Source organism: Schistocerca americana, chromosome 1 (assembly GCF_021461395.2).
Source record: "Schistocerca americana isolate TAMUIC-IGC-003095 chromosome 1, iqSchAmer2.1, whole genome shotgun sequence".
In the NCBI taxonomy this organism is placed as follows: Eukaryota; Metazoa; Arthropoda; class Insecta; order Orthoptera; family Acrididae; genus Schistocerca; species Schistocerca americana.
Genome location: NC_060119.1, coordinates 534,454,513 through 534,478,639, shown reverse-complemented (window position 1 = coordinate 534,478,639; position 24,127 = coordinate 534,454,513). Strand labels below are relative to the sequence as shown.

Genomic DNA, 24,127 nt, shown 5'->3' with positions numbered 1-24,127 from the left:
TACAATGGTTTGGAAAGTAACATTCGGTGTTTGGTGGAATTTGAATTTATACTTTCGTAATACGAAAATATGCAGCTTACATGTTGCTGCACATCGAAAATCTTTCCAAAAGGAGTTTTCTTCCCTGAGTTTCATTTTCTAAAGTGCCGGGAAATTTTACGCCCGTGTATAAAAACATAATTATTCAAAGGATTGATAAGTTTTACAGTTCCAAGGGAAAATATACTGTACTTAATAACACGGAAAAAGTGTGTTTTCATCCGGGAGAAAGTGTATTTTTAACTGGGAAATCCTGGAAAGATACAGCAATTTTTTTTTTCCTTGCCCATGTATACACCCCGTAAATTGGCATTACTGGGTTGAGCCCTGATCAGCTGATGTATCAACATTGTTTTCGTTTGTAACCTCAAAAATATGTTTAAAGATGACGAGTCCGCTTGAAATGTTCGCATTAGTTAAACAGTGTTCGGTTATTTGTTTTTTACTTGCTGAAGGTGAAAATGTACTGTAGAATGTCTAAAATCTATGGTGAAGGTTGTATGAATTGTGCAAATTTTTACAAGTGGGTAGAACAGTTCAAAAATGGTCATGACTCAGTGACTGACGAACATCCTTCTGGTCGACCAGTAGCAGTTTCAACTCCCTCACGTGAAAGTTGAATTGATGACATTATTCCTGCCGACCGCTGTGTGGCTGTGGAAGTGATAGTTGATAACATTCAAGTTAGTAATGGTACCATTCATAATATTATTTGTAACAAGCAGAAGTACCGCAAAACGTGCAAGATGGGTCCCAAAGGAGTTGACGCAGCTACACAAGGAAACAAGATTGAGGGTGCGCACAGAGCTAAAGGAACGTTATGAGAGATAAGGTGAGCACTTCCTCAATAAAATTTTAACTTGTGATGAAACTTGGGTTCACTATTCTGAGCCAGAATCAAAAAGATAAAGCATGGAGAGGAAGCACACCAACTCACCTGTCAAGAAAAAATTCAGAACCCAAGCATCAACAGGAAAAGTCACGTTGACGGTGTTTTGGGATGCTGAAGGTCCAGTGTTTTTGATTTTTTTAAAATTTTTTTTATTTATTTATTTTTTTATTTTTTTAAAAGCTCAAAGAGCAGCTGTACAATGAACAGTCAATACTACTCGGATTTGCTTTTAAACAAGGTGAAGCCAACCTTGAGAGAGAGAGAGAGAGAGAGAGAGAGAGAGAGAGAGACGTGGATCTCATAGGAGAGGTGTGATTCTCCAGCAGGACAATGCACATCCTCATATTGCACAACTAACCCGTGAAACCATCAACAAAATTGGCTGGGAAGTACTGCCTCACCCCCTTATAGTCCTGATTTAGCATCTAGTGATTTCAATTTGTTTGGTGCATTGAAGGTGGCATTACGTGGGAAGAGGTTCCGTGGCAATGAGGACGTGAAACAATTTGTGGGAAATTGGTTCAAGCAAGAAGATAGAGTTCTTTACAGTTGGAATAAAATGGCTTGTAGCCCATTGGAACAAATGCATAAATTATCAAATTATTGAATGACCATTGTATGTTATGTGGAATGTTAACAAACCTTCTGCACGTAATAACAAATTAGTTGCAACAAATGTGCACAGTTTGTTATCTTCTTGTGCCTATTCTGTATAATACAAGGTGCTATCCAAAATTTTTGGGACTGGTGCTGCCATCTGTTAAAAACCTTTCCTTTGGACTAATGGTCACCATCACCCTGAAGTAGTTGCCATCAGCACGTACACACTGGTCCCAGCACTTCTGCCACTGGTCAAACATTTTCTGGGAGTCCTGTTCTTTGAGGGTGTTCATCACCGCCAGCGATGCTTTTTGAATCCTCTCTAGAATGTCTAACCGACTGCCTTTCAACTTGAGTTTCAGTTTTGGGAATAGCACGAAGTTGCAAGGTAAGGATGTGTGTCAGTGTGCATTGTCGTGATGCGGCAGCCAGTTCCCTTGACGCCAAAGTTCAGGCCGTTGTCGCCGCACGTTTTCGTGGAGCTGTTGCAAAACGTCACAGTAGTACGCGGAATTCACTGTTTGGTAGGGTGGCACGAAATCTTTGTGCACAATACCCTTGGTGTCAAAGAAAATGATGATCATTCTCTTCACTTTGCTCTTCACTTGTCTCGCTTTTTTGGGTCTTGGAGAGCCCGGGCTGTTCCACTGGGACGATTGTTGCTTTGTCTCTGGGACATAACCATAAATACAGCTCTCGTCGCTGGTGATAACCCATGACAAGAAGGTTGGAGCGTCAGATGCGGTCTGATGAAGGTCCGTGCACACAACAACATGCTGTGGCTTCTGATTGGCAGTCAAGATCCTTGGCACAAATTTTGCAGCGACACGATGCGTGCCCAATTCATCAGTCAACATTCGTTGACATGTCCCATAACCAATACCCACTACATCTGCAAGCTCTTGAATGGTTAGACGTCGATCTGCATGAACCAATTGTTGAAGTTTGGCAACAATCTGTGGTGTTGTGCGGCTAACGGGCCTTCCAGTCTGAGCATCATCTTCGACGTCTGTATGGCCGGCCCTGAACCGAGCATGCCACTCAAACACATGTGTACGGCTCATGCTCTGTCCCCCAAACACTTGAATCATTGCAAGGGTCTACGTAGCACTGTTCCCGAGATTCGCACAGAATTTGATACACATGTGCTGTTCTGTTCGCGGATCCATCGTAAAATCACCACACACCAAACACAGAGTATTACGGAAATCACTGTGGACACTCAACACATCCTCCCAGCTGAATGCCACTCCACACACTGACTCATCAGATGTGCAGCTCTCGCCACCAAGCGGTGCAAAGATCTACTACTACTACTACTACTACTTTCCAGATGGCAGCACCAGTCCTGAAAATTCTGGATTCCACCTCATTAATATTTCATGAAATTTATGAATACATCTTACTATTTGATATTTAATACTGCAGTATTGTGTATAGGGGGATGAGTTTTTATGAGGAGATGGTTTTCTTCCTTGTTATTCTCGTGATAAGACCTTACTATGTATAAATAAAGTTTTATTTTATTCTCTGTGAATATTGCTATGTTATAATGTTTGCTAAAGAATTCTTCTGGAAAACACCCTGTAAGATGGGAACAAGCTGGAGAATGTAATTCTCTCTCTCCAAAACTTTCTTCCTTCCTTGTTCCCATTCCAGCACTACGCAGCCCTCTATTCCACCAACACATCAGTCTTTTTACTTCTCTCCTTTTCCACCAACTCCCCCCCCACACACACACACCTCTCTCCCCTGCCCTCTGTCTAACCCAACTGCACCTAGCTATTCTACCCTATCTCCACCTCATCCCTGCACACTACCCAGCAGCATTTCACTGTCCTCCACACCTACCCTGCTATCTGTCCCCCTCCCCACCCCAGGCACCTCCTTATCCGCACCCAGTTGCCTCTGCCTCTCCCATCATGCGCTACTCCTGCTGTTCTTATTGTGGCTTCATCTGCCAGTGTGTGTGTGTGTGTGTGTGTGTGTGTGTGTGTGTGTGTGTGTGTGTGTGCGTGCACACCTGGTGTCTGTTTTTTTGCAAATGCCTTGTTGGCTGAAAGCTTATTTTCTGACTCTTTTTGTTGTGCCTATCTGTGACTCAGCATCTCCGCTATATGGTGAGTAGCAACTATTCTTTTCTAATATTGTTGCATTCCTTCCTGGACTTTCCATTGTTTAATAATGTAGAAAAGGAGAAATAATTCTCAATTTTATTTTTTTATCTGCTCAGTAAGAGAGTACATGTCAATAACGTGTCAGCCGGCTTTCGTTGGTTATGACAGCAGCTATTGAAACTGGCTTTTGGTTTGCAGGTAACAGGTGAACTGTCAAACAGTGGTCAACCAATGCGACGTTTTACTCAAACTTTTGTTCTAGCGGCACAGGCACCAAGGCAGTATTATGTTCACAATGACATATTTCGCTATCAGGTTGGTATTTATGTATTAAAGCAGTTGGCCTTTTGTTGGGTTTGCTAGTTAATTACAGTATTCAGTTGTTTGAATATTTGTTGCTCACCATACTGTTATTAACGCAGTAATGTTTTCTATTAACTTTGCTCACCTACAGAATTTTAAAAAATTTGGTATGTTGGCAGAAATCATCATTCAGTCAATACTACATATATTGATTGAGAATTGGGGGGGTTAGATCCTGATGCAAAGTGCATTGCAGTGAAGTGCGGTGGAAGGACAATCAAACAAAGCTTAAGAAGGGCAAGAATGTAGTTCTCTTACTGGGAAGAATGAGGCATTGTAAAATAACAGATGTAAGATCACTTTGGCAACCGAGAGCAGTATTTGATGCTGCTGTTTTAAAGAAAACAGCACTGCTTTGTAGTTGATGGATCTAATTGAAATTAAGATACACAAGAGAAAATTGCTAAAATCGCAATGCAGTGGGTGTTACTAATCTAAATATCTTTCTTACATTGGTTTTCTCTACATTAGCTTTATGAATCTGATTTTCTGTTTAGGGAATCATACTTTTGCAATGGTTTAGACATAATCAAATCTTGCAGAGTTACTGCAGAATTTTATATTTTCCATGAAGTTCAATAAAAAATAGCGTAGTACTTTATTTTTAATCTTAAATTTTGTAACACATTAGCTACCAAGCTAAGCAATTAGTAATTTATGACTGTCTCTAGGATAAAGCAAATATGTTTACTACTACAGTAATTTGAGTTCATTTTTATGTTGAATGTTTTTCAGTGGTTTGGATTATTGTTATTGTTTCTCTTGAATGTTTGGCTCATTGTTACATAATACCATATAATCGATACTTCATTGACTCGTTTGGAGGAATTTAATGCGGCACTCTCAGGCTATCTATCCTGACAAGTGATGGTAGGGTCTGTTGGATTAGGTCCAACCATGACCAGTTTTGTATATACATTACTGAATACTGCTGAAATCAATATTTCTGTCTGAAACAGTCATTAAGTAAAGGAATAAACAGAAACACAGGAACAAAAAATTTTGTCTTGGGTAGCAGTTAAGAGGGCAGCTAATAATCAGGTACACTGACAAGAACGATTGAAAATAAGTCGGAGAATGAATTAACTGTATACTGCAAAAAAATTAATGTTACTATTTATTTACAACATTTTTAAAGAAATGTGTCTGTTTTGTTATGCCAGGTTTCTGATGTTATATATTGTTAATTATTTTCTCTGTTAAGGACATGATACTAAGTGATGAAGAAGTCGAACAGGATTCAGGTAGATCAGAAGCTGAAGATGATGCTGAATCAGAACTTCATCCCGCCCCAGAAGTGATACAGCCGGTATGATTTTTTTAGACATTTGCGATTAAAACATATTTAATTATAATAAAATTATTAAATAAGTCATTGCTGATAGTCTCTCTCTCTATCTCTCTCTCTCTCTCTCTCTCTCTCTCTCTCTCTCTCTCTCTCTCTTTCTTTCTCTTTCTCTCTCTCTCTGTGCGTGTGCACGTGTTATTGATAGAATATCTCCTTAACACAACCTGGATTTAGAACAGTTGTCAATTTTTCATGCCAGATGTCTAGTTGATTCTCTCTCTTTGTACCATTAAAATACCACCAAAGATTTAGGCACTAAATGTTAATCCTTCTTGTTTTGACTGTTTTCAAAATAATAAAAAATTAACTGGAAATACGAAATTAAGACATTCCAACAAGCCTTACTAAGCAAACAAAAATTGTAGTACAGTAATTTGTGCTTTCTAATATGGCAAGGGTGGCAGCTATCAACATACAGGTGCTACGGAAGGTTGTTGCACTTTATATGGACAGAAGTTTTATAGGAGTTACTGGAAGAGGTACGGTTAATGTCCAGAAAGGTTGCATGTGGAGCTCAGGATCAGGTTGAAATGGTGACAAATGTTGATGCTATGGTGGAATGAGGATAATGTGTCTTGCCAAGGCTGAAAGAGTAATTTTTGGATAAGGACAGGAAAATATTTTATGGGCAAATTTGGTGTTTTTTTTCGCAAAGTTAAGTGTTGTCATTGTTGTGTATCTTTTTGACACATTCGGCCATTTTTGGGCCACCCCCCCCCCCCCCCCCCCCCAATTCGGTGCCGTCCCCTCCCTTCCCCCATCTCTCTTTTGCCATATTTAGTTTGTGTGTGTGTGTGTGTGTGTGTGTGTGTGTCCACCACAGTTTTCCAATTTCAGTGTAAATGTGTGTACATCGCGGAACAATTAGGAAATCCAGGTAAAATGCGGGAAATCTTTAAGATTTTGGGAATTTTTCATTGTTTGAGTTCTCAGTTAAATTTCTGTAATTTTGATTGGTAAGAACTGATACTGTAATGATGAATTTCAGTTCAGCCCACTAGTATAGAATAATACTGCAGCAATAAAACATAAATGAGAGAATAACAGCAAAATAAAACTTAAGTTGCAAAGGGCATAATACATATCGCTTCATAGTCTCAGATCTTACTGAATTCAGCACATATTAAAATTCAGGAGTAAGTAAGAAACAAGTTTTTTTGTTTCTCCAAAATAATTCCTGCCCCGAGATAAAGGCCTCCAAAGATGACATTGTGAACACCATTTTGAAGATGCAAATTTTGGAAATTTTTTTAAAATGCTGTATTTCTGTAACTTCTAGATGCTTTTTTGTTTGAAAGGTAATTGCTTTATGGTATCCTCCGTTTGGACATATCTGTCAAAGGTCTTTTGAATTTTTTTATAATTTACTGTCCCCCCACCCGAAAATGCCAATCCAGAAAAGTTAGATTTTTTCCTGTTGATTAGTACCACATAGTACTATATTCTGTGTAAAGGAGAGCTTTTAAGTTGGACAGGTTTTATTTTAAAAATGATTTTTTTTAACTTGCAAGGATAATTATGTCTTCACTGAAGTTGTTTCTTACTGATTTCTTTCTTACAATGTTTATTTGTATTGTCTTTGTTTGCAGTTACTTCTTATCACTTTCTTTGTTGCGGCTATTTCTTATCACTTTCTTTGTTGCGGCTATTTCTTACCACTTTCTTTGTTGCGGCTATTGCTTTTCATTTTCATTGTTGCAGATATTTCTTACACATTGTTGTAATTTCGTGCCAGTTCTTTGTCATGGTTCTTCATTGCAAGTGTCTGTATTGTAGTTGTGCAGCGCTAATTTGTTTACTGAAGAGGCTTCTAAGAAATCCAAGACCATCCAGTGAGTTCTGTATTTTCGTGAAGAATTTGCCAGTTGACACAGTTGCATTGTGTTTTGTGAAAAGGATTGTATGAAATGTCTTCTGATTGGGGCCACAGGAGAGTGAAGTGTGCTGACTATTTGCATATCCATAAGAGTGATATACAAGACAAACAAGAAAACAGACTTTTTTCAGGTTGGGAATAAGTGTTCTCAGTTGAAGACTGTTTCAAAGTGAAGATGTTTCCAGGTACTACTTTTTGTGTTCTAAATGTTTTGACAGAATAACAGCAATGATAGTATCTGAAAAAGGTGAAGCCTCCCGTGGCGCAGATGATGCAGATTTTGCAGATTTTGTGTCAATAGAGGAATTAAATACCCTGAAACAGTCAACTACAGAGGCAGGTGTTACTTCTGTTAAGAACACATGGGCAGTGAAGTTAAGTCATAAGCTCTATGCATCAAGAAAATGCAGAGAAATTACTAAAGCTATGGATGAATACGCTACAGCAAAACTGACCACACCCTTCATAATAGAAATTCCATCTTCAGAAGGAAATGAACCAAAGCACTCTTGCACCTCTTGCCAGGAATTTTTCACAAATATCAATACAGCTGTTGAATGTTTTGCATCCTACAGTGTAAAGGTGCAAGTTGTAAGTATTATTCCAGAGACATTTTCAAAGAAAAAAAAAAATTGAACCATGTTCCATAGTATCATAGTACATGGTAGACAAATCAAGAAATATGGGGTCTGTGAAAGGAGTCTTTGGAAGACCAGATCCCTGCTATGCTCATTTTATCTGGAAGATAAATTGGACTGTTCTCACGAGAGTGCCAACAAAAAGACCCTATTACTGTAACAGTTGAAGGTCAAATAGTTGTGAAGGTGAAGAGGTACATGACTAGCAGTATTAAAGAAACTTTTGCAGTTTATAAAAGCAACTATACAACTTCACGTATTGGAAGATTGAAATTTGATGCACTACGACCTAAGTTGGTTGTTCCATACCCATGTAGAGACGTCTGTTTATAAGTGTACTGCGTGAATTTTGAACTTTGTGTGGTAACTTAGAAGAACTTATTGGAGCACGTGACATATGACACCTTGGTTGGGAGTGTGAAGTTGTAGTAATCTGTGACATAAAGCGAGACATTTGTTTGTTTCAAGAATGTGGTGACTGCCCAGGAAAGGGAGGACTGCCTATACAGACGCTTGGCCTGGAAGACGTAGCAGATAACTCTGCAGAAATTACATATGTGACATGAGAGGAAAATAAACAAATTAAGAAAACTGTTGCCTTTGACAGTTTCATTGATGAAGTTGGTAAATGGTCAGTGAAAGCAGTAACACACCAGCATCTCAAGGAATAGCAACAACACATTGCAGAAGGGAAAGGGTGTGTATAGGCTGAAGAACTATGTTTAGTGCTTCACTATAATTTCGCTGAGAACTGATCTGTAGTCTCCCACAAGAAGAACTATTCCAGAGGTACAGCATTTCAAAATTTTTTCCAAAATTCACATCTTCAAAATGGTATGTGCAGTGTCATCTTCGCTTGTTTAGAAGGACCAAGAGAATAACTCGGTATTTTCCCTAAAATGATGTGCTACACCTCAGACTTGGGGCATTATTTAAATTAGTTTGAAATAACAATCAGCTGTTTATCTTATATTTTATTGAGGTTCAACAGTACAGTGAGAGAACTGTTAGTTTCATAAATGTGATCATCTGCAACTGGCGAAGAATGGTTAGCTGTTCCAAGAACCAGTGTAGAATAAAATTATGGCTTACTGCTGCAGATCTTATAAGACTGGATCAGTGAGACTTTTCCATTTTCAGTTACAGTCTTTTGATGTAGGTGGTTTTGTGTGTGTGTGTGTGTGTGTGTGTGTGTGTGTGTGTGTGTGTGTGAGTATTCTCATTTTATCTTTACAGGAGTGCAGTCATATGCAAGTTGATAAAGGAAGGAACAGAATAGAAAAATGTAGTCTCTAACAAATGTCACTATGCCTGGCATAGAGTGAGTGTGTGAGTGTTAGAGAGAGAGAGAGAGAGAGAGAGAGAGAGAGAGAACTGGTAAAAAGAAAAAGGACATTGTAAATGATAAACATCTACCAGCAGCACATGCCCTTTCTTGGACTGCTAGCAAAAAGACATACTTCTCTCTGTAAAGGTTTTTAATTACTGCTACCAGTCGCAAAATTTGTAAACTAATGTATTATTTATTTACTGTACGACATGTTTCAAGGGAATACCTCATCAATGGCATTACAAAAACAATTTCATAGGAAGATCATACAGATGTTAAACAGTCTTTCCATTAATGCTATGGTTATCCTGTGGAAGAAGAGAGAACCTTGTTAGAGGCGATGTCACTTTGTAAGCTAGATTGATGGCTTGCATGAAAATGTTTTGTAACAGTCAGTCACTTTTTTCTTATGGCATGGCAGTCTCGTGATGAGCTGAGGTATTTCCGTTCTGCACGTCTTGTTATCATATTACATATGTAGGTTGACAAAATACATTACAATTGAGCACCTGTTAAGATATTATTTTACAAATGATGATATAAGTACTATTTATTTTACACATTTCTAAGCTATTGCTGAGGCTGGAGTCAAAAGACTTAGGTGTTAGGCATCTTTTATTCGGAGAGAACTGTAGTGAAATTGGAAAATAAATGTGAATTTTTTAAAATCTATCATTACATTCAGGTTCTCGTTATTCCCCATTTGGCCATGGATGAAGATTTCCATTTCTTCAAAGATGTACATTTTCCAGCTCTTTTCTAAATTATGTAGTTCTTTGAGATCGTTATCAATTGTTAAACGGTGTCCTATTTCATTTATATGTTTCGCTATAGCTGATTAATTCGCCTTGCCAAGTCTGAAACAGTCAATGAGTTCTTTAAAATGGGTTTTAAAATTTCTTGGAAAAAGCTGAAGAGGAGAACCATTTACTTAAAAACAAGAAGCTCATTAAGGGCAATCCACCAGCAGTAAAATTTAACAAATGCAATACAGTATTTATCATGGGCAAACATGATTATATAAATAAAACACTTGAGTTCGTTCAGAATAATCATATACAAGAAATCTCTCATGACCTCACACAGGAACTCAACAGTAAACTAAAGAAACAATTGAATAAAGTGTGCTTCTTATTAACAAGGGAAGAAACACAGAGATTAACAATTATGAAGACAAGAAGAGAATAAAGATTAAGTTGTGCATACTGTGACACCATATTTTAAAACCATTGTGAAATTTGTGGTTGGGTTTCATATCGACAGAGGAAGTGAAAGAGGTCTTTAAATTTCTGGAAAACTGGGCTAGTATACAGTGCAAAAGTATACTCTGGGAGTTAACTCATGGTGGTGATAAAAAATTCATGACCCGTTATTTCAAGCTATGAGGTGTGTGCACATGTCCATATGTAATATTATCCCTTAGGGTTGCGTTTCATAGAGAGAGAGAGAGAGAGAGAGAGAGAGAGAACTACAAACACACAACTTGATTTCGTACGTACTTCATAAAAATATTTATATGTCAAGGAGCTGAAAAGGAGCAGCTATTAAATTTTTAATTGATCACACTTCAATCATATTGCTGTTATTTTTAACTTAAATGAGAATGGTGCAGCTTTCAACAAAGGAGGCTAAACGAAATTTGCCATTCAACCCTTCTGCTTTGACATTGGACAGCAAGATGAGGGACACCCCTATTTCAAGCAAGTACAAAATGGCAACCATGCCATAACTCATTTGCACCCAGAAACTAACATTAGTAACATACTGCAGGGGGTAGAGGGTTTTGCACGAGTACAAACTGAAAGTGCGACAATAAGAATGACACCATTCCAAAACAAATAATAATCCAAAAGTCAAGCACACGAAATTCTCAACATTCAGTGCAGTGAAAAAATGCAAAAATGAAAATGTTCGCATTGTAAATTTTGTTTATTTATATAGCTCAAATGAAGATCATGATGCCAGTAACCCATGCACATGTTGGATGCCCAGTACCATAAATTTCACTTGACCTCTACAGCTTGTGCAAAGCCCTTGATAGGACAAATCCACACGTAACTTGAAAAACCAACACCGCAAATTTCACTTGACCTGTATAGCAGCTAAAGTGAAGCCCGCATTACCAAAGGGTAATACACTCAGACCATCAAATCTGTTATCCAGACCTTCCTATCTGTCTGAAACAAAGTTCAAAGTACAACAAACCAGAAGTCACTCACTTAACTACTATCAAAAATATAACCTCATCAGTGATGGCAAACCAATATCCACAATACTTACTAGTTGCAATTCAACACAATCATTGAACGCTAACAAGAAAAACCTTGAAATTCATGAAAACTTGCATTGTCAGCAATATAGTTATTACAGAAACTGCTATGAAAATTAACACATGTACCATACATTTAATATTAAAAAAAGAAAAACACCCTTATCAACCAAAGCTACAATCAGTCGAGGTAGCTGTAGGAACTTGATCGAAGACAACATATCTTTGCACATTGCAACAAACAATGACCTACTTGTAAATTTCTGTATCATATGGAGGCCTGACAAAAAAGAAAAATGATATTAAATCTCCAACTAAAAGAAACACAGCAGTAATAATTCCAGACACAAACAATGCCACAGTACATGAAATCAAAGTAACACACCAGCAAACAGGCATAAACTCTTCCAATAAGAGCTTGACACACACACAGCTCATATCAATGACACACTAATATGCCTAACAAACAACTTGGAAACATTAAATATCCAACATGAGATAGTGCCACCAATACAAGAAGTCGTGCACAAACATGACCCAACCCAATATCACCATGCTACCGTGACGTCACACAACACTGTTGCCTCATAATATTGAGTTGGCCCAGCTTTACCCATCAGGTTTTTGTTTTACGTCTCATATAGTTTTTAATTTCCAAATAATCTTGAAGAACAGCAGCTGCAGCTTCTTCTGTATTACCTTCTATTATTCATGGTGCGGGCATATATATTTCCTGAAGTACTGCAGCTTGGGGCGCCAATATTACTACACTAGAGAGTGTATATGTGAATCATTTTAACTTTGGTTTAATGCAGTTGGGACATGGACTTCCAAAAATATATATACTATGCAGAAAAATTTGGTATTTTAAGGGCATTGCTAATGAGCCCACTGTAGATAATTGTAGGCTGATATAATGTGACCTCAAGTAAATTAACGTCATATTTGACGGCTTTGATTGCTGGAAAGAATAGGTGTGAAGTACCACAGAATTTTGGCACCACGTGTAATGTTAAAGAACTAAAATATCATAAGAAACACTAAATGTGGTAATAATACAGGTATATTGTACATATTTTTATTGTTGGCAGCAAACTTTTCCCACACTGATTATGACTACGTTTGTATATTGACAGAAATATTGAACTCCTACATTAGTTCAGACAGTGTAAATCTTGGAGATATTTTTCTGCAGGTAGTGAAAAGTCTCAGCCGAGTTGTGTTCTGTGGATAAAGTATTGGAATATGTGCTTTCAGGCCAAACATTTTTCACCCTTTCTTACAGAGAGTACAGCAACAGCCTGTGTCGCAGGCTGTGGCTTACTACAATAGTACTGGTCCAATACCTACCCCTGTGCCACCAACCAACACTGCACCAGCAACCACTGTACAGCCTCAGCAGCAGTTGCAACAGACAGCTCAGCAGCAGCAGCCACCCCCACAGCAGCAGGTTCCTCTGCAGCTTCCAACATCCCAACCTTTGCAGCAGTCACAGCAGCAGTCACCACAGCTTCCATTGCAGCAGGTATTAGTCTGTTCATAGATTTGATAAAACAGTGTATTTCATATGAACTGATGGCTTCTACATAGTTCACAATTCTATGTATTTGATGGGATAAATCACTTGGAAGTTGATTCTAAGCTACATGTAACTGTTTCTTCAGACCTTAATGTCAGATCCACTAATGACACTCCTTATAGTTGGGTACTACCAAGCCACGATATTATTGCAGTTGGCCGCCCTTGGCTGCTATCAGAAACACGCAGCGACATTGCAGTAAATGACTATCTTCTCCATTTTTTCAACTGCCTTGTTCACTGTGGAAGTCCTACTAGCTTCATGAGAAATTTGTCTGACCAGTAGAACAGCAGAGAGCATTCTTACAGGCGTAAAGGGCACGGGCGAAACGCACAAGCCGAAAGAGATGCTGTCACTCCCAGGTGCAACAATATTGTGGTCAGCTAATAGCAGGAAATTAAAAGTGGTGCATTTTGGCTTGTGGTCATCTGGCTTATTTTGTATTTCCATGTAAGAACTGATAAAATAAGAAAAGGCATTTGAAGACTTGTTGGAATACAGTAGTAATACAAATTAATAAAATCAAACTACCTTGTCACTGAATAGTATTAAAATGTATTTTTTCCAAAACATTTTGATAGAAAGAGAATAATATTGTGTGTGTTTTTTTATTGTTTCGAAACTTGTTGTTAAAGCATTCTCACTTTTGCAAAATAAAAATGTATGAATCCAACCGTGTATTAGTGCACTTCATGCTCTGGTGCCACACCAATTTTGGGTAGTTGATGGTCTGTATGAGGCACATACCTCATAATGCAAAGTAGAACATAGCTGTGGAACCTACTGTCTAGAACAAAGCAATGTGTGCGCTTGCCTGCTAGCTGAAATGTAAAACTTGGTATAATGTGGACACTTCTAATGTGGCAGTTTTAAGTGGCCCATGTTTTGAACTGTGGTTGTGTCAAATAGTGCTAGAGGCCGTTACTGAACTATGTGACTGACGACAATCAAACAGTGGAAACTTGAGAAAGGAGTATTATCAACATAAGGAAAAGATAGATTGTTACTCATGTTACGTTGCAGACAGGTACACTTACACATTAGCATTTGGCAGAAGCTTCCTTCGTAGAAAAAAATACACATTCATTCACACAAGCAAGCACACCACTTATCTCACGACCACCATCTTCAGCTGCTCGGACCGGACATTTTCAGGTCCCTTCTTGCAACAAATTGTAGACCAGCATTTAAATTTACGATGATGTCAACTTCAGCAAACCGTTGCACAGTAACAGTAGTTATAATTGAATTCTTTGTGTCGTGCGTTGCACATTGATGTCATATTTTGAAGTAAGTGAAAAGACTAATCCTGGTCCAGCATGGATTTTAGTTGTCTTCCCTGTGACCATGTGTCAGTTCTGCTTTCCGAGAGAGACACAACACAGATGCGAGAGGGAGATGGGGTTCATTTCCTTGAACTGCTCCTCTTCGCTCCCCTCTACCAGTCAAAATTCTAGTTTTTACGCTTGGAATTGACTGTGTTTTTATAGCGTCTGTATTTTGCACTACAGCAACTGGAAAACAGAACTCGTCAACTTATTTCAACTGCACCGAAATTCTCTCTGTATCTTGTGAAGAGGGTTATTTTTGCTTCTATTTCTGTAAGTGCCTTTTTGGTTTTATCTGGAGCCTTCTACAGTATGTGTCACGCGGCAGTGACTTACCATGGAAGGTCGATATGAATGTAGTACAGATTTTGTAATTCTCGAATTGGATGGGAAAAGGAAAACACTCTCTCTCTCTCTCTCTCTCTCTCTCTCACACACACACACACACACACACACACACACACACACACACACACTGACCACAGATGGAAAAATACTATTGGTTTCCAACAGAAACAGTCCACTGTTGAAAGCTTAAATACAGCCAAAAGAAGTAAAACAGTAATCATTTCGGAAAAAAATTAAACATTTGAGTTTCTGCAAAAAGAGATGTTTCAGACATAAAACTCCCCATTTACCACATTTTTTAACAATCAATGTTAAAGCACTAAAGCTTTGTAGCATGATAATCTTTTAAATCTGCATCGATTGATTTTTAAAAAAGTGCAAATTTTGCCAAAAATAGAGGAGAATATTGCCAGAAATAGAAGCAACATTTTCAAGTCCCTGCTTGCAACAAATGACTGCTTTTGACAAGGCAGTCCAGGTATTATATTAAATTTACTTTCGTCTATTTTCCACAACACATCTAAAAAGAAATGCAACACTCACAATGTAAAATACTGTGGTAAACTATTTTTCATCAGAGTTTGAAGCACCATCAGTATTGTAAATTGTGGGCATTTTGCACATTGTAAAGAGAAACTATTAATCCAATAGCTGTCTTTATTTGTGCTGTAGTCCAATTCCTATTTACACAGTTCTCAGGTGCCTTTTGTGAGGATGATTCTTTGTCAGAGCCTGATCTTCATATCTTCCGTTTTTTGCAAGGAGCTGCCAATTTTTGTACCCTTCTTGTTTTTATGAAGAGAAACAATTGCATGTCTATTTCTTTTATTTTCATGTTTGTTGAATACATTTTTTTTTTTAGAAATATGTTTACTGGTTTCTATGTGAATATTTTTAAGTGATTTTCATTCATTCTTATGTCAACTGATTTGATACGCATTGTCAGAAATTGACATTGTCCAGACGTGTTTAAAATTATTTTACTGCATGCACTTCTGTATTTGAAACATCAGTGTACGTGAAGTTTCCAGGCCAAGGTCCAGTTTGCAGCCACTAGTTAGTGGAAAAAAAAATCTAATTTGAATCTCCTGCTGTAATAAATCTACTTTCAAGTTAAAAACTTTTGCCCATGTCCCTTTTTCCTCTCCTCCTCAACCATTTCAAAATACATTTTTTCCAAATGTTAAATATTTCTGTATCGGTGGTCCATTTGTTACCTAGATAGTATCTCATAGTTCATGTCCTTAACCTTTGATTAAATTTTTGAGTCATTGGTAAAAGAAGCACTAATCAATGATCCTCATATTAGTTCTGTGGCGAAATAAATAAAAAACATTTTATATTTTAAATTCCACGTCATTGTTGACTTAATCAGAGTTCTCACCTTAGACGTAGAATTAGTCCTTCTGCCACAATATTAATTCATTAGTCGCCATCGATGTTCTTCTCTTTGTTGACCGTGTGTACCATCATGAGTCGGCATCGGTTCACTTCACGAAGACGGTGGAAACCAAGGAATACTATGCTACGTCGCTATAAATAATTTTCGTAACACTTCGATACTTTTCACCATTTTTTATTCACAACACAATAAGACTTGCTGTGCTCATCGCACAAACCATAATTACCAACCACATGGCTGCCTTTCCGCACAGTCCAAAATCACGTCCATCCTCCACAAGGCAACAATCGAAAGTGTCCCTTAGCTCCTTGGAGTATCAAACAAAAGAGAATCCAATGTGAACTTTACAAAGATTATAATATACATGCCTCTCAATTTATCTTTGGCGCAGCTTTTAAGATATCGTATGTCTCTGCATAGGAATGTGTCATTACAACTGCCCCCCTACTGTATACTGTCACTAGAAAATTTTATTTGATTGACAGGATACAGTAGTCGACCTTGCAATTGATAGGTTTGGGGGTCTTTTATTTACAAACTTCATTTTTATTCTCTCATTTTCATGGCACTGTGAATTCTTTGGTATTTCTGAGTGTGTGTCAGTTTTTTGGTATACTTATGCTAATATTTACAAACCTTAATCCTAATATACAAAGTTCTGGTTAATACTGAGAAAATGACATCATGTAGTAAAGTTTGTACAATAAAATATACACTGAATACAACGTTACATACAAATGTTTCCTTCCTCATCAGAGGTGAAAATTAAGTCCTTGTATTGCTTTCTGTATTTATTCTGGGGCGACGAGCTTTGTTCGCTAGCCCGTGTTGAATATGGGCGGGTGATACGCGCGCCTGATTGTTTGGTCGTCCGTTAGCTGGCGACGTTGGTTGAATGCGCGCGCCAGTGCACTGAATATACACCGACGTGCGGGTACCGTCAAGACTTCCGAACCTCAGTATGCGTGTGCTTTTTGTAGTTCCTTCCAGTACTTAGACTGGATACGACGAGGTACTTTGGAATATGTGTCCCGAAGAACACACCACACTATGTGCGAGGCGGAGGACGATCCCGTCGATGCAGCTCCTGGTAAGAAGCGTACCATGTCAAACTTGTTTGGCATTGTCCTTTCCTACTGTGACGCCATGGGTCGTTTGACGATACAAGCTTCAATTTTCGCTGTCACTTGTTTAGGCTCGCTGACACTTGCAACGTAGCACTACTTCGCACAATTTTAATTTCTACACACACACCACTTTAACCGCGAGTATTGCGATCGAAACTTCCTTTTCACTACACTTTTTTTTCTTCGCATTAACCCCTTTTACCTATTGTACTGAGATTCATTCCCCTCAATACTTCTGGTCAATGCACATAATTTGTAAGTCACGGGACTTGGCATGAAATACAAAATACATCACATGCAATGGAATAACATATAATACATACAATACATTGTTTACATTAACTACAGGAAAAAACTATCGACTAAAATTGAAAAAATTTTTGACCACTCGTAGTGGCTTCTTCGTCTTGGATTTTACTGACACACACACACTCGCCTTTTTCCATTAATCTGTTAGAAGGAACAAGTCCTTTGTTTTCCTTCTTGAACTCGAGTATAAGTTAAGGTTTACCTCCGTTACGTATTCTTCATACGCAACGACATGCATCAGCATGCAGAGAATACACCTGTAGCCGCTCCACTGAAGCTTGGGAAGGGAATTTTCTACCTTCTACTTAGGGTAGTGGCAACGACTACGTGTATGCTACGGTTTTTCGCGTATAAAATCTGAAAATGCACGAAATAATCATTTATATGCAGCATAACCCTAACATGTACAGTGTTTTGGGCGTAAGCACATTCTGGTGTGCTTGTAAATCATTAACCCTAATAAAACTTCCTACCTTAACATGGACATATAAACATAAAATTTTGAAGTTCAGGGTGTAACTACTATTACTATGTACAGAGTTTCATAATAGCGGCACGCCCTTGTTTGCGTGTATCATCTTCAATTAAAGTGCGCTTATAGGCGTCTTGTGTTATCATGGGAGAAAAAATACAGACATTTTAATGCATCGGTTGTCATGAAAATCTATGTACACGAACAATCAGACTTTCATAGCTCCAGTGCAGCATGAAATTCTTTATGACGTTTTGTTCATAATTCATTTTATAGGCGATTCCTTTGCTTACAGGTCGTCGATCACAATACTTACCTGTTTCTCGTATAGCGGCGAGATCATTTTCATTCTTTGTGACTGTAAATTGTAATATGTGTGAAACATATAATTTTGACATGATTTTTTCCTTTCATGTTTCAAGTGGGTAAAGTAATTCATACCTTCCTTTTGCATACATGAGTGAAGCATCGCTAATATTGCACTTTGTGTCAGGTTTTTCACCTTTTCTCGTACACTCGTAGAGTCTTACAGTTTTAATTAAGTTGTTTCCTGACGTTAGGTATACCTGTTTATACGAGGTTGTCTTACAGTTTAATTTTCCTTATACACTTCTACGTTGTTTAAGTTCCGTACATGTACAGGGCTTCTTTCGCCTTTCACACATTCATACATACGTTTATACACAAAAAAATATCTACCACTATAATATACACTTTGCTGGTGGGGCCCTTTTTCGGTACCCTGCACCATTCCTTCAATATTCCAAAATAATTCAGGGGGTGCTGAGCATCGTCCCTTATACTAATAATACTTACAACTAAATATTTCTTCTTACATACATAACTGCCTTACAGTCCATTAATGCGCAACATTCCCTATTTTCCTCCTTTACACTTTAGCTTTCGTACATGTACCCTCGTGTATAGCTTATATATTCTACAAAGTTGTTTGCTGAGTGCTTCAGGTGTTTCCTAACGTTAATGTGTGTCTCTCTCTCTCTATAAACCCTAGGTATTTGTTTTGAGAACGATTCAGTTCATTACTCACGCTGCATAGGTCTGTTTATTATTTTCCTATTTTAAAGCTTGTGTCACTCTTTTCCTTAGTCACAAAAATTCCCGCGTTTACCTTGTTGTTCATTCTGAATATCGCTATCTACTGTGTAATGTAAATGTGTGCGTTATCTCTTTGATTTCCTCTTTGCTGCTTTTTCCCTATATGTAATTGTGTGCTGTTCTCGTGTACATAGCCTTTCTTCCGGTTATATATCTGCATTATTTATCTATTTATTTTTTTTCTATTTTCTTTCTCCTTCCGTACAAGCTAAGATTTTACTCAGTATAATATAATATTACAATACCGTCCATGACCAGTATGTACTTGTATGTTCACTTTTATTACGTAATACCAGCTTATAGTTAAATTTTCTAAGTTACTATTTACAAGACTTGTGTACCCTTTCCTTTCTTGTTTTTGAATGACTTTCGTCTCTGTGTCTCATAGTAAGAGTGGTCTCAAAACTTTTAAACGTTCCGCGCATGCGCGCTTACGTACCACGACTGGACTGTAGGCGCGGGGAAAACTCTGCATTGTTGGTGAACATTATTCGTGATAGCCACCATCGTGTAATAGTCACGTGACACCTGGACTCGACCGCGCATGCGCCTTCGCGCTTTGTATACGCTCAGCTGATCGGACATGGAAGGGGGGAAGATTTCTCCCCGGCTCGCTGCCTACAGCGCGGCCAATGACCTCGTCTTGACATGCAGCTATCGCGTGCTCATGAGCTGAGCGTTGGATTGCAACTTCGACGTGTGGTTTGTTGCTCGTCTCAAGCGAACAAACTCTGACCTTCGCGCTAATTTGTCTTTGTTCCCCTCTCTTAAATAACTGAGTTAGACTACAAAAGTACTGTATGGTTTATTTTTATAGTGTTAAGACTCACAGTAACACATGTTTCATTAGGTTTGGTTAAATATGCGCTTTTAAGCTGGCATATGCCCCCAGTTGTTCGCAAGTTTCTTAGGTTAATGACAGCAATTTTACTATGTGATCCAAGGTTGTACAATTTCAATTTTGCTAAAATAACATATAACCTTTAATGAAAAAATTCCTTGATGTCCTTGTGGGGGTATAACCCTTTCACCTTGCCCGTTCGTGTGTTACCTAACAGATAACATCCTGGGTGAGGTTTGTCTATTATAATGAAAGGGCCAGCATACAACAACTGCCACTTTTTGTTTAATGCCTTAATTTTAGAGGATTTTGGGTGGGTACGTAATAGTACTTCCTGTCCAATGTTAAATTCTGTAACCTTTCTTATCTTTTTGTTGTTATTACAGCCTGCACGAGGTCACTTACCTTGTCCGGTGCTTTCATCTCTTCTTCACATAGATCATCTTCTACGGTCGCATCCTGATCATATCTTAAAAATAATTGTCTAAGATGTAATGTGTGCTTGTTTGTGCCCCCTGTTGTCAAATCGGTCGGCCGGTGGGGGCTCATTACGACCGATTGTTGTTTACCGGGGGAGACAACGGCGTTGCTTCAGTAGTGTCCGTTACCTCTACAAAGTGTACTGAGTGGTTATTCTGTCGCCAATTAGTTTCCGGACCGCTGCGTGCAACATTTTCTTGCGACCGGCCGTCGCTATTCCTCCTTGGTCTATCATTCCTATTACTGTAACTATTGTAATTTTCATTTGTGTGCCGCCTTTCATCACGCGGGCCTGACCAATCATTCACATGATTTCTATCATTTCCATACCGGCGTGGACCGTAATCTGTACTATACCTTCGGTCTTCACGTCTCTGTGGCGCCGAATTCCTCCGATTCCCGTAATTCCAGGTTCCATTATTTGGCCTTGTCGCATACGGATGCCAACTGTGTGGGTTTTGTCCACTGCCATTAAAATGATATCCGTTACCGTTGTTTTGATTGATTCCGGAATATTCATTCCGATTACTTGTGCTCGGCTCTTCGTATATTAGATCAATTGAGTCAAGCACGGAAAGAAAGTATTCAAGGTCGTTCTCCGGTATGGTTACCAATTTTTCGCGTAAGTTCGCGGGTAGTTTGTTTTTCAGAATTTTGAGAACATCTACGTGCGGTATTGGATTGTTCCAATAGCGCGTCTTATTCAAGTACTTTTCGAAATACTTTCTCAACCCGCCGTTTTTGAGGTTGAACGGTTGTGGGTTGAATACTTCACGGCGCAGTCTTTCTTGGACCCCAGCAGACCAATATTTCTCCAAGAAAGCCCGTTCAAATTGTTCGTAGGTGACGCACTGTTCAGCCATGTCTGTGGCCCACAAAAGTGCGTCGCCTTGTGTGAAGCCTACTACATATCTAATCTTCTGTGCCTCAGTCCAGTTTCTTGGTAAGACATTTTTAAATGCTCTTACAAATACGACTGGATGAGTTTTTCTGGATTCTGTGGAGAAAACTGGAAATTGTCTATGTTTCAACAGGCTCTCATCGACTAGAATCGTCGAGATGCAAGGCGACACGCCTACTGCCTGTTGCAGCACCGCGTTTGGCGAATAGCCATTGTTTGCCTGTGCCGGTGCGTGCACATACGCCGGACTGGGCGCGTGATGTTCTGCGTTATTGACATCGTAATCTGGCACGGGCGAATAAGTGTCGCACTGCCTGTTGCTTGACGTAGGCAAGTCATTTGAAACATTCAGTCTACCAGCAATTTCCTTGCGTATTCTGTCCTCGGCTACTTTGATTTCATTACCTAATTTTTCAAAAAGTTTTGTTTCCCGGTCAGTTATTGATTCATTTACACTACCGTTTTCTAAAGTTTCATTTATTTTGATAATGTCCGCGTTGATACGTCGAGTCTCCTGTTTCAGAAAACCGACTTCTTCGTTAACTTTATTAACTTGGTCAGGTATTTCTTCACATGCGGACTGTACTCTTGTTAAATTTAATTGAATAGCCTGTACGTTTTCATGTATTTCTTTTTGTACGGTTTGTGTTTGATTGTGTGTTTCTACTATTTCTGACAGTTCCTGTTCCTGTTTGGTTGTAAGATCTGACAATTTCTTTTCTAAGTCATTTGCCAATACATTGTATACACTATTGACGGTTTTGATGACTTTGTCTTCGATCTTTTGATCGATTTCATTGGTGAGTTTATTTAAGCGTTGATCGAAATGTCTGTGTATGTTTTCAAATTGCGTGTTTACACTTGAAAACTGCTGTTGGAACCCAATTTCCATGTTTGACAATTTTGTGTTTGTCATTATTTCTAGATTCGCCAGTTTCTCGCTCACATTTGACATCAGACTATATAATGCCTCAAGCGTAACTGACGAAGCTTGTGTGTTTGTATTTATGCCATTATTTGTTGCCATTGTTTCTCTGCCACGGTCTGATTGAATCGAAACCGGGCTAGGTTCACTGACTTCACGCGAAATATTTTCATCTGATCTGGTAATCGATGCTTCATCGACTGTGCACAAGGTTTCATTTGCAAGTGGTTCGTTATTGTTAATCCCTGTGGAGTGCAATTGAATTGTATTTACTTCTACATTATGTTGTGCTGAAAAACTAATTGCGTCATCATTTACGTCACTATTGTCAGAATCGGTGACGTGTCCATGAACATTTGTCAAATTAAAGTTCTTCGATTCCATTGTGAAGATATTATTTTTATCTGTACTTTACTGTTAATCTAAATCTTTAAATTCTCTCGCAGTTGAATTAATAAAAATATCTCGCGATTGTTATTTGTTGCGCGTCGGAAATTTACAAGATGGCGCACTACGTCTTCTAATTCTGCGATTGTTGAACATAAAAAAGTAATTATCAAAGTGTAATTGTGTGTTGCCACAAACACTACCAGGATTTTAATATGGACAGGAAAAGGTTCTGCTTTAAGTGGAGCTAAGCCAAGGTGCAGCCACTGCATGCGTTTGCGCTTTCCTACCTTAATTCCGACTGAGCTGCGTCACTCACGATTACGTTAGTTTTGTAAATCCTTGTCCTTGTTCCTTCTGGTTATTGTGCCATCCGTTTATACAGTTAATATTGTTTCACTTTATTCGTCATTTTCCATGTGCGTCATGTAACAGAGAAACAGTAATTAGTACAAGTACATTTGTAGCACAACAATGAAGTACTTACTCTTTGTTCCACCAGCACTGTCCCTGTCAGCGGTCGCCAGTGTGGCGAAATAAATAAAAAACATTTTATATTTTAAATTCCACGTCATTGTTGACTTAATCAGAGTTCTCACCTTAGACGTAGAATTAGTCCTTCTGCCACAATATTAATTCATTAGTCGCCATCGATGTTCTTCTCTTTGTTGACCGTGTGTACCATCATGAGTCGGCATCGGTTCACTTCACGAAGACGGTGGAAACCAAGGAATACTATGCTACGTCGCTATAAATAATTTTCGTAACACTTCGATACTTTTCACCATTTTTTATTCACAACACAATAAGACTTGCTGTGCTCATCGCACAAACCATAATTACCAACCACATGGCTGCCTTTCCGCACAGTCCAAAATCACGTCCATCCTCCACAAGGCAACAATCGAAAGTGTCCCTTAGCTCCTTGGAGTATCAAACAAAAGAGAATCCAATGTGAACTTTACAAAGATTATAATATACATGCCTCTCAATTTATCTTTGGCGCAGCTTTTAAGATATCGTATGTCTCTGCATAGGAATGTGTCATTACAGTTCCTGCTGTCATTATTACATTTAAGATTTCCAAATTCTGTGATAAACTTTTTGAAAGTGCATAGATGGAAACTAGAAGAAAATATTGGACAAAGAATGACTACAATCACCTGCAGAGAGAACAAACATTTAATATTTGAAATGCAGCCGCAATGCAGATGCAGTAACTAGTAGAAAAATGTCACCAATATCAGACACTTATGCAGATGATATGTCGTATTTCATTGTAGAAAGCTCTTAGTCTAAAGTTTATATAGGGCTACTGTTGAAGAGACATTGATTTTTAGAAGTGCATTGAATGAAAACAATATTAGTATTTTGTGTTTGTCATTGTACAGTCCCTCAATAAATATTGAAGTGTTGTTCCTTCCTAGCTGTCTAAGGTCC

At 38.4% G+C, this 24,127-nt stretch overlaps 1 protein-coding gene across 3 annotated transcripts in view; it reads left to right on the top strand.

The window, feature by feature from the left end:
• Positions 1 to 24,127, top strand: part of LOC124605589 (ras GTPase-activating protein-binding protein 1) — a 146,378-nt gene that overhangs the window by 51,605 nt on the left and 70,646 nt on the right. For all 3 annotated transcript variants that reach the window (XM_047137387.1, XM_047137396.1, XM_047137380.1), the window contains exons 4-6: positions 3,847 to 3,963; positions 5,216 to 5,320; positions 12,758 to 12,997. In XM_047137387.1, coding sequence (XP_046993343.1) covers positions 3,847 to 3,963; positions 5,216 to 5,320; positions 12,758 to 12,997 — 462 coding nt within the window. The remainder of the gene's footprint in view (positions 1 to 3,846; positions 3,964 to 5,215; positions 5,321 to 12,757; positions 12,998 to 24,127) is intronic.